Here is a 15,232-nt window from a genome sequence, read left to right as displayed (position 1 = left end):
ATTATTTCTTTTAATTCCAACTGAAAACTGTTATTGGACGAACCCGGGCAGAATGAACCAGTCTCAGGCTGAAGAGAGAAAAACACAGCCACGTCACCTCCCCTGTCCCCACCCTGTAGTTTATCATTGTTCAGCTGTGCGGTGTCATCTTTCCTGGCAATTAGCCTTTAGCTCTCCCTCTCTTTAGTAATAAAAGGGCAGCCGTGTTATTATGGGACGTTGATCCGGAATACGCTGTCAACACACATACTAAAGTGGGAGGAACAGGCCTTTGTGCCTTCCTCGTGGCTGTGTTGCAGAATAATTTGAATGCAAAGCAAGTCAACTAAGTGATGAGAGAGGTTTGAATTGAAGCCCAGAGATAAAATGCAGTGTCTGGGTTCAGAGAAAGAGGAGGCTGATGCAGCAGTGCTAATAGGGCTCATTATGAGGTGTGATGTCAGCAACCAGCACATTCATGACACACATCTTTAACTTGTGATCTTTGTAGTTTACAATTCACTGATCCTTTCTCTGGTAAACTGTACTTCTTTGAATGCATCTATTTCTGTCTCCAGACCCATAGTCTCAGCTTCATTTTAAGTGGCATGGGGTGACAGTGTCGCTGCAGTGACTAGGCTATTATGCAGTGTAATTACATATTGGGTTATGCTGGTGACAGAGATGCCACAGGGGGACCATAAACCACTGAGATTGGCAGCTGGTGTTTTGTTACCCCTACGAGTTTATGAGGCTATGTTGTGGTCTGGACAATGTCAGGGAAGGCGTCCACACATCAGTGTGCACTGTCTGCTCACAGTGATCCCCTCTGCCCGTCACAGTGAATGACCTGACATAAATTGCACAGCAGTAATCTGCTGTTTGGTTATGGGACAGGGGTTGGGTATAGTTTAGTTTCTTCCTGATACTGCTGCTAAATCGATACTGGTTCCTAAACGATGCCAGATAATTGTATTGTTTTTCTTTACAAAAAACAAAACCTTTTTATTGCTTAGGCAAATTGTAAGTTGGTTTAACACATTTACAGTCAAAAAATCACATAAATAAATTAATTTACAATAGCCTAATAACAGTTCCTAATACAGCAAAAATACTTTTACTACTTTTAAGTCTACAGCTTCATACATGTCATCAGTTTTCTCCCCGCCGCTGGGGCCACGGACATCCACACTGCTGACTGATGAGATTTGCATGGGGGCACACAAGCAGTCAAACTTGGTGCATCTCTCTTTACTTTTCCTCCCTTACTTTTTCATCTTCATCCTCCTTCTTCATCGTCATGCTGCATACTGCCACCAACTCTACAAGTTGTTGCTCCTGGGATCTGGCAGCTTGGTCATACAGCTCTCAGAGTTCAGCTCTACATAATGCATGCATTGACCACAGGGGGAAGCAGTTGCACCTCAAGCATTTAGACTGTTACACTTTGTCTACACATGAGTGTGGCATGGCACAATGTCGGAGCAGCACCAGGCGTTAAGGAAAAGAGTCCAATTCACAGTTGCTGTATTAAAATGCATAAAACACAGGAAAACAGACTAAAAGCATTAAATATCTCTTGTGTCACATTCATGAGAGAGGGTAAAAGGTGAGATGAGGCCTGCGTAGAGAGCCGGGTTGATTTAAATAGGAGTGAATCTGTACCGTCAAACACGCATGAGACAGCCGCCCTCAAAAACACTACTTGTGTTGATCCACTGTTGGAAATGAAGAAGAGCAGCATCTGTGAATGCTGCCGAACAACGGTTCAATGCTTAGTCCATCACATCAAACAGTTTTGTACATAACTCATGATGTCTTCAACATAGTCCTTGCACACTCCAGGATCCAGAAGGTGCATTGTCTATTGTGAATCCACTGTTCAAGACAATACGCAGCTTGTTCCCATGAAAGCAAGGCAGGTGAAGGTTTATTTTCATCTGGTATAAATATTTTGGTAAAGATGTGATGTTTCAGTCAGTTTTTGTTAAGTGCTGTGATGGCTTTAGGATGATGAGTGCTGCTGGCGTAGGTATCGTGACAGCAGCAAATCACCCGCACCTCTAGAAAGAGGGAGGTGCCAGAAACCTCTTAGCAGATTTCAATTGGTGCTCAAGATGCTGTTTCCACGTGGAAGGCATTGTTCCCTCCTTCCTTTCTCTTCCTTAACCTCTCTCTCTCTCTCTCTCTGTCTCTCTATTTCTCCCTCCCTGCTCTTGGTTTTATGGCTGACGGAGACCTGACTTTGCTTTGCAGACGCTCTCCGTCTCTCAGCATCATTCTCTCTTTTATCCCTCCGTCCCTCCCTCCCTCCCTTTTTTTTGCTCTTGCCTGTGCGCTATACTCTGCTGATAAGGAGCATTCACTCCAGATGGGCAGCAGATAGAGCCGTTTGGGCTGTCCCTGCAGTCCAGAAAACGTTATAATTTCACCTGTCGCTATGTTTGCATCTATTTGGTATGCCAAGAAGCTAGGGAGACGACTTGTACAGAACAGCCGGAAAGCTAAGATGCTGAAAGACAAGGTAGGTTAACTACTGTCTTTGCTTTACTGATTTAGTCTGGCTTGACTAAACAGGTTGAGAATGCAATTTCATGGCAGATTTGCCAGACACACTGCTGATCTCATGGACATTTTAATGAATTAATTTCTATGCCCTTATATGTGACTTAAGTAGTGCAGCAGCCGGTAATCCTGCTGCAATTCACCTGTTGATTTACTTGATTAACAGTGGTGCTGACGTTAGCCATTTGACTTTGGGGGGAAATTAACTTTGCTCAGTGACGTACTTTCCGTCTCCTTTGAGAGGGAAGATAAGCAATATGGTAAAAAAGGCCCTGCTGCCTGGAAAGACTTGTATTGCACATGGAACTCAGTGGCTCACTCCACCTCAACGTTTTAAGCAATGACAAATTCACCTATTTCAGTTATTCTGTTCCCAACATCTTTTGGAGCATCTGCCTCGAGAATTGCCAAGTTTTGACACTGCAGACTCTGCTCTAACCAGCATAGTCTCTCAGTGTCCTCTAATCTATAAACCTTCTAGAATGGGAGCTTTTCTCGTTTGGATGCTCATTTTTTTTCACGGTGTTGCTGTTTTGTCATATTTACAACACGAAAAAAAAGGTATATTTCCCAATGGCAACAAATAGTAACGTGCACTTAATCAGACTTCTGCTTAAATGCCTCCGGCTGGGGATGATGGTCAGTCCACAGTTCACAACTACTGGACACATTTTTCTGGAGATTTTGTATATTTATATATATATAATATTTAGCTGGGTACATAACCTTTCATTTAGCGCCACAATCAGGTCAAATTTGACTGATTTTACTCTCATGACAACACAAAGGTAACTGTCTCTACCAAAAAATGTATACAAATATTCTGTGAAAATTAATTGGGAATACACCTTATATGTTCATGCTGTTCCGTTGTCTTCAAATAAATTATCAGATTTAATTAAATTTACGGAGGACAGAACCTATCCCATAATTTAAAAGTCATTTTCAGTGCAAATTCATGCTCCCAAGTGGATGAACCCTTCAGAAGTGCATTAACAGTTGACCTTTAACTAGCCAACATTTTGGTACTGAATGATGTATGGAGCTGTACTGTCTCAAGGGGCTACTTATGGCGGCTTTATCATTACTCCCCTCATACTAGACATGCAATTTCAATATTGCATGGACCAAGAACATCTCTGTGTCATCAAAAATGAACTAAAATCAACTTTTCCACAAACTATTGACCTCCATGAAACATTTAATGCCATGTTAGGGTATTGAAATGCGGTGCATGACGACACCATGTTAAGTGTAGATAGGATTGAGAGAAAGATGGCAGAGGATTTTAGAGAGGATGAGCAGACCAGGTTAAACATTTTGTGATAGTTGAAGTTTCAGTGTTGTTATAGTTTGGTGCTAAACATCATATGTTCATCTACAAACAACCCATGGCCTCTTTGCTGTTTGGGGTCAAATACTGGGTTCAGCTCCTCATTCAAGGAGGGCTGATCATCCTGTTTTTCTAAAGCCCTCCATCCATACTTACAGTTTGGTGCCTGGGGGGTGCCTGGTCGGGCAGCACTCTTCTGTATTCAGCCAGTGGTAGAAAATCAGCAAAATTACACTTAATGGAGAACCAAAGGAATATCTTTGATCAAAGGCACCTTGTAGTTTATTGCAATTAGGTTTTCCATTAAATACTCACAGTTCGTCTAGTTCATCAACATGAGAAATAGCTCTGGCCACAAGCCCACTTTTTGGCCTTTACACCCTCTTTTGTCCTAATCTCTGATGCCAACATCTTCCAGTATAGATCGGCTCACCAATTATCTAACTATCAATTCAACTGATTATACTCTAGCTACATACGTAATCTGTGACTCCCTGCAGTGAGTGTGGCAAGGCCACATTTAGTGAACAAAAAGCACTATGCTGCTTACCAACAAATGGGTGTCAAATGAAAAATATGTGGTGGAGGCTAACAGATGCTGCAGTTAAGTGCTTGTATTTTAACTAATGGCCTAGGGTACTGGGTAAATGGAACCAGTAATGGACATAATATAATGAGATGATGCTTTTGCAAACAATAAATGGCTTTCAGGGATACATGTACTGCATATCCATTATGCATATATGCATACGTTGCTGTATACATCTAATGATATGACTGGTTATAGTTGCATAAGAGGAGGATTAGGATTACAATGTGACTCTTCCCTTTTACATCTTGGTGAAATAACTAATTGACTGTTGAAAAGATTTACATCCTCATATGGTGGAATTAATACAATAATAATAAGTTTGAAAGCTAAATATTGGAGGTTTTAGAATTTCTCATTCAAAGATTAGGGGGCAGAATGTGCACCCCATTCTTTCCCAGTCTCCATGATGGTCGTTATTAAATGACCTGGTCGGACTGAGGTGTCACAAGGTGATGGAGCTCTGGGGGTATATGTGAGTGTATAAATACAGTAATACATGAGGACACTTTCTTCCGCTCAGCTGGGAAGCAACTAATTGAAGCTGTGTGATATTTAAAACCAACGTGGTCTCAGATTTCATCTCTCTTCTGAATGGCCTGTACGTACAGCATCTGAAAGCTTCCCAGTTGGGAAAAATGTTGTTTCCCCATCTCTACTTTAAGGTGGACTGAAGTGATTGAATCGTTGTCTTTGCAATGCCTTAACAACTGTTTCCTAAAGTGTTTTTCAAAATCCCTGCCACAGAGTTCAAGTTCAAACTAGTGAATACAATAGATAAGATAAGACTAAAGCAAGATATTCAAGTTATTTCAGTATCAGCTCTGAATAAGCAGACATTACTTCCTTTAGTGTCCCTTTCCAAGGACAAATGAGTTTTCTCCGCACTACCTATTATTCAGTTTTAAGGACAAATGAGTTTTCTCCGCACTACCTATTATTCAGTTTTAATCAAAATAGAAACCTCACATCTAGAAGAACAGGTTCATGCAGCAGTGCTTTGAAACCAAATTGGAAGAATCATTTAATAATGGGACACTATCCATGCCACATATACATTTTGCTAGGTGTCATCTCCAGAATATAATTTGTTTTAATTTTCTCTCTATATAAATTATTTGAAGATACCTATTTCCCCTGCACACTGTTACTGTTGAATTGAATTTCAAGTTAAACAGAAAGTTTGTCTGTGCAATTTTCTCCGAAATCATTTGAGCACATTTTACATAACAGAGAAGCTTACCAGGTGGATCATATGGAGAGTTACTGTATAAAAAGACATATGTACAGGTTTGCTGTTATTTTATAAATTGTATTTTATTGTTTATCTGCAGTGTGTTCCAAGAAGGCTTGGATAAAAGCTGTGTTTCAGTCATTTGGAGCACATGCATTATGTAGTGGTAGTGTTTTGGTAATAAATGCGATATGCAAGGGCAAAAAGGGAATTAAAGTCCATGTCTACATTTGTAACACAGATTTCAGGTTATATTTTGGTCAGTGAGATGAGCAAGGCAGTGTTGGGGAGGTCAGGAATGAGTCACCAGCTGACATGAAGCAAAGGATGGGTTTTGCCTAACAGGATAAGGTCATATCGTGCTGGACATTTTTGTATCCAGTTTAAAATCACAATCACCGTCAACTCTTTTTAATAGAGCTGCCAGAGTGGAGGTTTCTATTAAAGCTCTTTATATTGGGGCGTACTTGTTGCTTAATTAATTCTCTTAGCAAAATTTTATGAAATTAACACTTGTCCATTGCAGAAATATTGTTTATCACTTTAGTCGCTGGACAGTGGCATGTGCAAATATTCTCAGTGTTCAATAGATCCAGCCACTGACAGGATACCAATATAAGTAGCGAAATAAAATAAATTACGTTATTCACCATTAGTAGGTTGCCCTATCACTAAACCCCTATGCATGATGATGTCGCAAATTGCAAAGAGAGTCTGTAAAAATGTGGCAGCACATTAGTGGTATCATAACAGTGTTTCCACTGGTTATAATTTGTGGCGGTAGGTCTGCCAAAAATTAATAAAAATCTAGTCAGCCAATCAGTCATCTTATCCACCTCCTTGATGCAGAAATTGAGGTGGAGGTGAGACAATCCACCTCTCTTCAGTTAGTATACATTAGCCTTCAAGGCTTTAGGGCTCACTAGAGTAACTTGGCTACCACTAATGGCTTACACACTTTTCTGTGGCTCTGCCAGCCTGCTGATTCTTTTCTCACACACCTGATAATCTCACCTGCCACAACAAATCTGATAAATGAAACTGAGTCACATTTACACTGGCGCAGTCAGCCTGTACCTGTTACCTTGTTGAATTAAGCAATGGAGACGGTTGAACGACTGAACAATTACCAGCCTACATTAATTCATAGAATGACAAAGTATTTGTTTACCTTCATACACATGGAGAGGGGACATGGATTAGGGATTGAAGATATAGCGCATTGAGCTACAGAAGAGGAAAGAGAAGAGATGCGGCAAGGACAGGAAAGAGAAAGATAGATGACATATCTCCAAACATAAGCATGGGTGACTAGGCAGGCTTCCGTATGCCTCCCTCGTCACAGGCCACATGAGAAACTCCCATTGGGCCTATGACGAGAGAGGCATACGGAAGCTCATTCGCAGTCACTCAAGCATGACGTTTCTGACATAGACAAACCATAACAAATTGCGGGAGTTGTTTTTTTCCAGAGTTTTTGGGACGGTAGACATGCCAGATACCCAAATTAACGTGTAGAAGCACTACAAAAGTGGAATTTTCATATGTCCCCTTTAAAATATATAAATTGACATAAATAATTGAAAGTATTCCAAATTAATTCATTGCAATAGTTGTTTACTCTGGTCATTTTATCACAGAGAGCCATTCAGGCCTCTACCTTGCCTGGCTCTCCACTTCCAATGGTAACTTGCTCTCCAAACATCCCAAATTAATCTGTTTCTACAGCTGTCCACAGTGAACTGTGCTTTATTTCAAAGGACTTAGCATGGATCACAGCTACCCCCACAGCTGCTGAATGGCTGTCTGCTGTCAGAGATATCATAATTACAAACTGAGCCCACAGAAATAAGCCAACAACACGAAATAAATAAGACACAGAAGGGTTTTTTGTAATACTGCAGTTGCAAAGAACCTGTGCAGCATTCTATAAATTCATTGTGTAATTACAATCAGGAAGTCCTTGACTACCCCACAAGCCAAAACTGAGTCTTGAAAATGTCATAGTCAAAGTCATAATATGTAATGGGAACTTAATGGCAGAACAAGTCAAAGAGTTAGAGACAGCAGTGTACCACAACATCTCTACAACACTCACACTTATCCTTTGAGCAGGCAGTGTTGGTAATCTGCTGACAAAAGCTAGCTATAAACAAACTGCGGAGTTTGCCTGCACAGTGTGGTAAAATTCAATCTACGAACATAAATTATAAATGCTTGTAGGCTGTGTTTAACTGTTGTGGAATTTTGAGGTTGGCTTTAAGCAGCTACATCTCAGTTTGAATGATAAGAGTCACGTTTGAATAGGATTCACTGTCAGCGTCATCTGAATAGCCATTCCCCTTTGCCTACTCAAACACCTGCATCACCATGAACCATCCTGCTTCTCACTCATCTTTGTTGGCAGCTGAATAGTGGCTGTCAACACTGCAGGCTTGATTCATCATTAACTCAGCTCCCAGAAACCTGAAGAAAAGCCTTTCTTTGCTTTTTGCCTGTTATTGAGTATAAATATCAATCAATCAATCAATCAGCTTCTAATCAGAGACAGTCCAATTGGCAACTGACAGCTGAGTGCCAAAATACTCGGCTAAATCCCAAGAAAATCATTCTATTTTTAATAATTTCAGGTGCAGTGCAATAACAAACATCTGTTTCAAAACAACTTTATCTGTTGCTTTACTCATCTTCATTTGAGCATAACACCTTTTTGGCTCTGCCACTCTAACTAAGTATTTAAAGACTTAAATTATTTCTCTTTCTTCCTCTCTCTTTGTCTTTTGCTCTCTCTCTCTCTCGCTCTCTCTCTCTCTCTCTCTCTCTATCTCTCTCTCTCTCTCTCTCTTCCCTCTTTAGCCTGTTTTACTTTTCCCACACTTGTGATGTCCTAGAGGCAAAGCAGCCATTTGCTGTGTGGGAACCAGCCTTTGCGATAATGGATATGCACTCTTGTAGCATGATGGCTGAGTGGGTTTTTGAGAGGGCCAATGTCAAGCAGTTGGAGAACAGATTGAAAAATGGTAGTGTGTGATGGGGTTATCTGTGTGACTATTTATTTTATTTGTAAGCCTATCCAACATGTCTGCAGTAACATTCTGCTTACCCTCTACCGTTATTTATGTTTGTCTTACCTACAAGTTGTTTTCAGTGTGACGCCGGGCGAGTCTAATCCTGTGGTCATACAATCCTGAATCCTGCTTCCAGGCAGCCCGGGCCTGAGGCCTGAGTTGTTCTAACATCCGTACGTCCTCTTGCAGCCTGACCCAGTGGAAGACGGGCAGGGAGAAAATGAGAAGCCTGTGTTTTGGAGGGTGATGGCCATGGGTCGGTTAAAAGAGAAGAGGCCATTGACAAACGAGCAAATGAAAGAGACAGAACACAAAGTGAGAGGAGGAAGAATGGGAGGAGACAGACAGGTTGTTGAGGAGGCTGCTTATCTCTCTCTTTTCTGGTTCAGCCTCTTCTCTCTGATTGTGCCACAAAAGTGTTGAACAAAAGGTTATTCCCTATAATTTCAATTGTGTTTGATTCAGCTCCCACTGCAGTGACTAAGTTACATTGTTTTAGCTCATTATGGTGTGTTTGTATTTTGATGGGTGTGTTTGTTTGTGGCACGGGCTCCACCTCTTTTCCTGACGTGCTCCATTGATCTGTCTCTAATCTACTTTTGGCTTCCTGACAGAGCTTACTTCCCTCAGGCATTAATTATGCCTCCATGTGAGTTATATCAGTGGGCTGTAGCACCCAGCACTCTGCCCTGCCTAATCCAATCGCATTCACTTCTTTGGCCCGGCCACTGCTGCTCTCACCCAATCAGATATATTGAGTATGTGTCGCAAGTGTTTCCCCTGGCTTACTACCCCTAGAGCAATATCACCCATCCGTTGTCCTCCTATGTAAAGAATGCACTGTGTCTCCCAGCAGCACATAGATAGGCAGATGTGTCCAGCGCAGGGCCTCTAATCCACCCAAACTCCAGCTAGTGGGTGAGAAGTGGATTTTATAACAATGTAAACTGGATTAGAATGGATTATTTTACTTCTGAAGATGTGGGAAGTCACTGAACTTCATATCTTCACTGGGATGTCTTTACTCAAAGAAGATGCCCAGTTGTTTGTGGAAGAGGTTTGATCTGAACATCAGTTGCTAAGGGTTCATTTGGATGTACAGACCGTTCACAATGAGCTTTATTGGGAAGCGACGTTGGGACAGCATGATGAACAACTCATCGCTGGGCTACACGCTCCATGGAGGAAGTGTCCCGAACCTTTTGCCCCCTCCACGTTCTGAAGGCCTAGGAACCCTCAAGAAGAGACTGTCCATGGACACCCTGCGGGGCTGGGCCCCAGATCTGGGGAGCCTGAGTATGGGTCTTAATCTCAATTTGAGCCCAGTGAAGTGGCCGTCACTTGTTACTGTCTGCAAGTGGAAACAGACCCTGACAGGGAAGCTGAAGAAGAGACACTATGGCACTGAGGATGAATCACAGGTAGAAAGCTATGAGACTGATATATCACTGACATCTCAGTGTTAGACGGGTTTAATTATATATTGTTTTATCTTCAAGTTTTTTTTGCATCTTCTCTGAGGCTTTTAACTTATTAATATGGGATAAGTGCTTAAAATAAACAGTGCAAAGTCCCGAAGTGCAGTATCAAAACATCAGGCTCATGATAATCTTGTCTAAACAAAGTTGGCTCCTGAGTGATTGCCACAAGATCCTTCATTCTTTAAGTGTGAACACACAGTGTCCACTTATGCAACAGTAATGAAGGCAGCAACTTCTCCTCTGGTTTTAAAGCTTTTACATTCCATGTAATACTGTTTGACGCTTTCCATCAAATAGGTTTTTTAGATTTATGGAATCATTAAATAGCAGATATGACAAGACTTGTATCACTTAATGGAGTCGCTGGGTAGTGATCTGTTACATCAACAGCCTGGGGCTTTTAGTAGCTTTTGATTTGGTTAATTTTCACTGCTCTCTGGGTTGTGCCATTAATAACATGATAAAATAGCTTACTGTATAATTTGATGTGTTCGCTATCTTCCACCCTTTAGTCAAGGTTGAAGTTTGAGACACTGTAGGGCTGATTTTGCAAAGACTATCATAGGAGTATAAGAAAATATGTTTTCAGACTTTTTCATTTTTCCTCACTTCATGGCAGTATGTAATTAGTTCACAGATGATCAAAGATGGAGATGTTTTAGGAAGTGAACCTGTTGAGCTGACAGCAGAGTGAGGTCAGTCCCTTGGTTGGTTGCTTGGATATGACTGGGTGTGAATGATGTGATGCCGTCTCTGAAGTAGCATTTAATGGGACATGTAGTTGTTTTCTTCTCTGTGTAACTCCTCATGGTGATTGCTGTTTATGGCAGGGCTTCTGTAAATAGGTGCTGTATCTTTTCCCAAAACCATTGCTTTATTTGAAGGATATTTTGAAATCCATTAACTTAGCGTAGCAATAATCATTGATATTGTCCAAGTCTCTAACCATAGTCTACAAGTATGACTGAAGGTTGAATGTGGTTAACCCTGCCCTGGAAAGGAATATATCATTAATAACATTGACAAGGCAGATTGCAACATGAATATTTTATTCATCGTGACATTTTCTAAAGAGATCATTTTAAGTATAAAAAAATAAGTTGGCAAAAAGACCAGGCCTCATCAAATATTTATGGAGGATATCCTGACAGAAACAGAATCATCACATTATATGGTGTTATGTTGTTATTGTATAATCAAAGAGTTTTTGTGAGGCTAATTAACCTGATAATGCAATGTTGGAAAATAATAGGTTATGTCATTTGAGTTCTAATAAGAAATTAAAGTTGCTCTATTTTTATAAATGTGGCATGATAAAGACAAGTGTACTGCAACTTTCTGTCAATACGTTTAAGTAAGTAGTATGTTGGCTTGTCTGTAAGAAAGAATGTCAAGGTGATGAAGTGAATCTGAAAGTTGCATATGCACAGAAAAAGTAACAATGATTACGGGTAAATTTTTACCAATGTGTATTTTTACCAAAAAGTAAATGTGAATTTTTAAAAGTTATTTCATACAGTTTCCCTGAGGGAATTGCCTCTTCAATAATGATTCTATGTAAACAGCAGAATACATAGATATAAATGTATAGTGTGACAGGGACCAATGTGAGATTATAAAATCCTATTGCAGCAAAAATTCCATGTGTCTTAATATCAATTGAACAACTTAAAATCGTTTAAATCCTACATAAGACATAAGCCAAACCATCATCCATGGATAAATATCTACTGCAGCTTCACAGTACAACACTTCACTCTTTTATTGTGAAGGAGTTGGAGGGGATGCATTGGCACTGAGAAATGTAGTTATTCTGTTCAATTTTATTAAATGTTACTACTAAATGTATTGTGCTAAACTCCAGCAGCAGTGGGTCTTTTAGGGCACCAGGCAAGATAAAATGGACTTTACTGCTGGTCATTAATACAAACTGATTTTCTATTTGTAAACCGTAGGAGCAAAAGGCTGGGTGATTCAAAATTCCCCTCTATGGCCACACATGCAAGTGCAACAGATTGGCTTTGGTAGAGTTATGAGGAATGAGAGAAGTGGGGGTCAGTTACGTTTAGAGGGTTAACTTATCTAATCATAATTTTGCGACATTGTGAGGCTGCCATATCAAAGATTTTCAGTTTATGTCTATGGGAGCCCTGTATGAAATTGTGATTTATGAGACAATGTAGTGTCAGGTCCAGCTTCACATCCCTGCATCATTCATCATTCTTTGTCTTATCTCAGTTGGATGTAGACATGTAAACATGTTTTGCACAGCCAATGTGGGCCCTAATTCATTGAAGAAAGGAAAGGCTACAGTAGGGTATATGCCAAGATGTGTTCATCTTTGTACCTAAGGGATCATAGAAACTGTCAACCATGTCTACCCGGCTTGTACTTTTTTTGTGTACCAAGTAACTGCTCTGTCCAGCATGCTGTATGCAGCGTAAAGTCAGTGTGTTGAGTTTGTTGAGTTGACTCACTCAACGTAAATGACCACTGCTGTCTGCCTGTTATTGCCAGCCCTCAAATCAAAAGCAGAATTATACTAAGCAGAGCTAGAGGGAGGTATTTGTTACTTAAAGACCACACACACACATGCACACACACGTGCACACAGACAGACCCACTCACAAACACCGATCCAGGATAACAGGGGACAATTGTCTGTCTGCCTTTTTGTGTCAGTGCTACTTCAGGTGACCTTTCATCCCTTTGCTTAAATGTTGTTGTTGTTTTTGTTGTAGAAATAGATTTAAATTGTTTGTATCTTTGCTAAAGCTGGAGATGCCCACCAGCCATCAGAGTGGAACATGCCCACTCGAAAATGATAAAGAAAATGTGTGTGTGTAGATTACCATTACCATTGGGATATGGAGGAGGCATAACATAACAAATCCACCAACTAAGGGCAGTGTTGTTTTTGTAAATTAGCTTCAGTTAATAGATGCTGCTAGTTGGTCAGGCCTACAGCTTAAAGCTGAAGTGTAAGTGCCACCATGTGGCAAGTTGGATGTATTGCATAAAATTCAATGCATGTCAGTGCACTCAAATATTTGTTAGAAAAGGTTTTTTTGCACCTTAAGTTTGTGTGGCAAAGTGTTTCGAGGCATTTTACAGTTCATATTCAATGTACAGTACTTTTATATGTAGGCCAGCTATCTTATTGTCCGACAAGAGGGTCTGCATATCTCCATAAAAGCATTGCTTAGGACATCACTGGATGCACCTGCAATATTGAGTTATATTAAGAAAATGTCCTGTAAAATGATTTGTGGGGAGAGCAATCAGCCCAAACTGGTTAACGATGCTTTCTTGAATAGCCACAGGCCAAATGTTGATGGAACAGGAGAGAAAATGGCCCATTAAAGCAATTCAACTTTCCTACCATGAGCTCTCCTCCTCATTGCAATGACGATTGTGTTCCTTTCTGACAGACGCCTGAGTGGCTGAGAGCTGTTCAATCCAATTGCACCGTCAGACTAACTGACCTGTCAGATTTTGATTAGTTCATCCCGAGTTTGTGTCAGGGGTCAAATGGTTTCTAAATGCACTGACAATGAAAGTCACACACAACCATCACAGGTTTGTGTGAGACTGCATGAACACCCGGTTGATTGGACTGTATACTGCCCTGGAGATAGTAAATGTGTTTTCTAATAGGACAGCAAGTAATCTTATGTTAAAATTAAAATATGTAATGTATACAACCTCATCTGAGGTCACACAGACTGTGATATCCTTCACTGAGGTGAATATTTAAATCTGTAGAGAATGTTGGCATTAATAATTAAAGTTAAGTCAAATCTATTAATATCTTTCTACAAAACTATATTCAAGCACCGGAAATTATTGATGTTTTCTTTATTTGGAACAATGTTGAGATACCGGAATATTTTTTTTTTTAAGAGGATAAAGTCATGCAGTGTGAACAATTGTTTGGCTTGAAATATTGGTCTTCAATCTTCCAGGGCTAGTGACAATGTTGATGTTGTACGTTGAATGTAGATAATATATATGCTCATAAAAAGGTCAGAGTTCAGAATAAAGCTGTGGGACATGAAGCATAAGTAAATCAGTAAGTAGAATAAGTTTAGGGTCCTGTGTTCCGGCTCAGCAAAGATGTCACATGGTGGTGAAGGTCCAATAAGGACTTTATGAATGAAAACCCTTGGTAAACACAATAGAATGCCCTATGAGACGAATTGTGATTTGTGAATATGGGTTATACAAATAAAATGTGATTGATTGAGAAAGGTAAATTTGGGGGTAGATTAATGAATAGAATCTAGTCAGCAAAACAGAATAGCATCGATGTCACAGTGTGTTTGATAAGAGGCAATATTATCATAGAATATACTCTGATTAGACAAGGCAGGGACCAGAGGAAATTCTGCTGGAATATGTTTTAATACTGCTAAATACTCTGATTGGATGTTTCCAGTTTAGACACATTAATACGACTTAATAAGCAGACAATGATCTTCAGTATTGAAAGTTTTTGACAATTTGACAATGAAAACAGAAGCATAGAACTTCCTTTTGTTACACAGGAGACAATATCATGTCCAACTAATATAATAGGAAGGACAACAATGTGGATGGTGAGGGTTCATATATTTTTTGAGAAATGTTTGGAATTGGTAATTGACCAGTGATCACCAGGATTTCTGGCAGAAAGGGAAGTTAGGATCTTGTCTGATAATTATTGTGTTAGGTGTCATGTCCCCCTTTGTACAAAGGAACCATATGAGCAGACTTCCAGGTGCAAGGAATTATACCTGTTTAAATGCAAAGATTAAATACGTTTGCTATTTGCTCAGTGAAATGTTTTTTGCAAAACGTAAAAGAGAAAGGATCTATTTTGTCTGAGTAGATTCTCTGGCATGAATGGTTTGTTATGCATAAGAAGCACCTGGTTGTAATGTTAACTGATAGGCATGTTTTTTTCAATGAATAAAATGACCAGCAGCAGCAAAATAGAAGAAT

At 40.0% G+C, this 15,232-nt stretch overlaps 1 protein-coding gene across 2 annotated transcripts in view; it reads left to right on the top strand.

Moving 5' to 3' along the window:
- The window catches only part of dlg2 (discs, large homolog 2 (Drosophila)), a 178,888-nt gene that overhangs the window by 100,666 nt on the left and 62,990 nt on the right, over positions 1 to 15,232 (top strand). Inside the window, exon 1 of one of the 2 annotated variants that reach the window (XM_061086351.1) lies at positions 2,420 to 2,503. The exons of the other annotated variant lie outside the window; for it this stretch is intronic. Within the exon in view, the coding sequence (XP_060942334.1) occupies positions 2,420 to 2,503 (84 nt within the window). Of the gene's footprint in view, positions 1 to 2,419; positions 2,504 to 15,232 lie in introns of those variants that run through there. 2 annotated transcript variants of the gene reach the window in all.

This window comes from Limanda limanda, chromosome 14 (genome assembly GCF_963576545.1).
Source record: "Limanda limanda chromosome 14, fLimLim1.1, whole genome shotgun sequence".
Lineage (NCBI taxonomy): Eukaryota > Metazoa > Chordata > Actinopteri > Pleuronectiformes > Pleuronectidae > Limanda > Limanda limanda.
The sequence above is the reverse complement of the archived record's forward strand: the minus strand, read 5'-3'. Positions and strand labels throughout refer to the sequence as shown.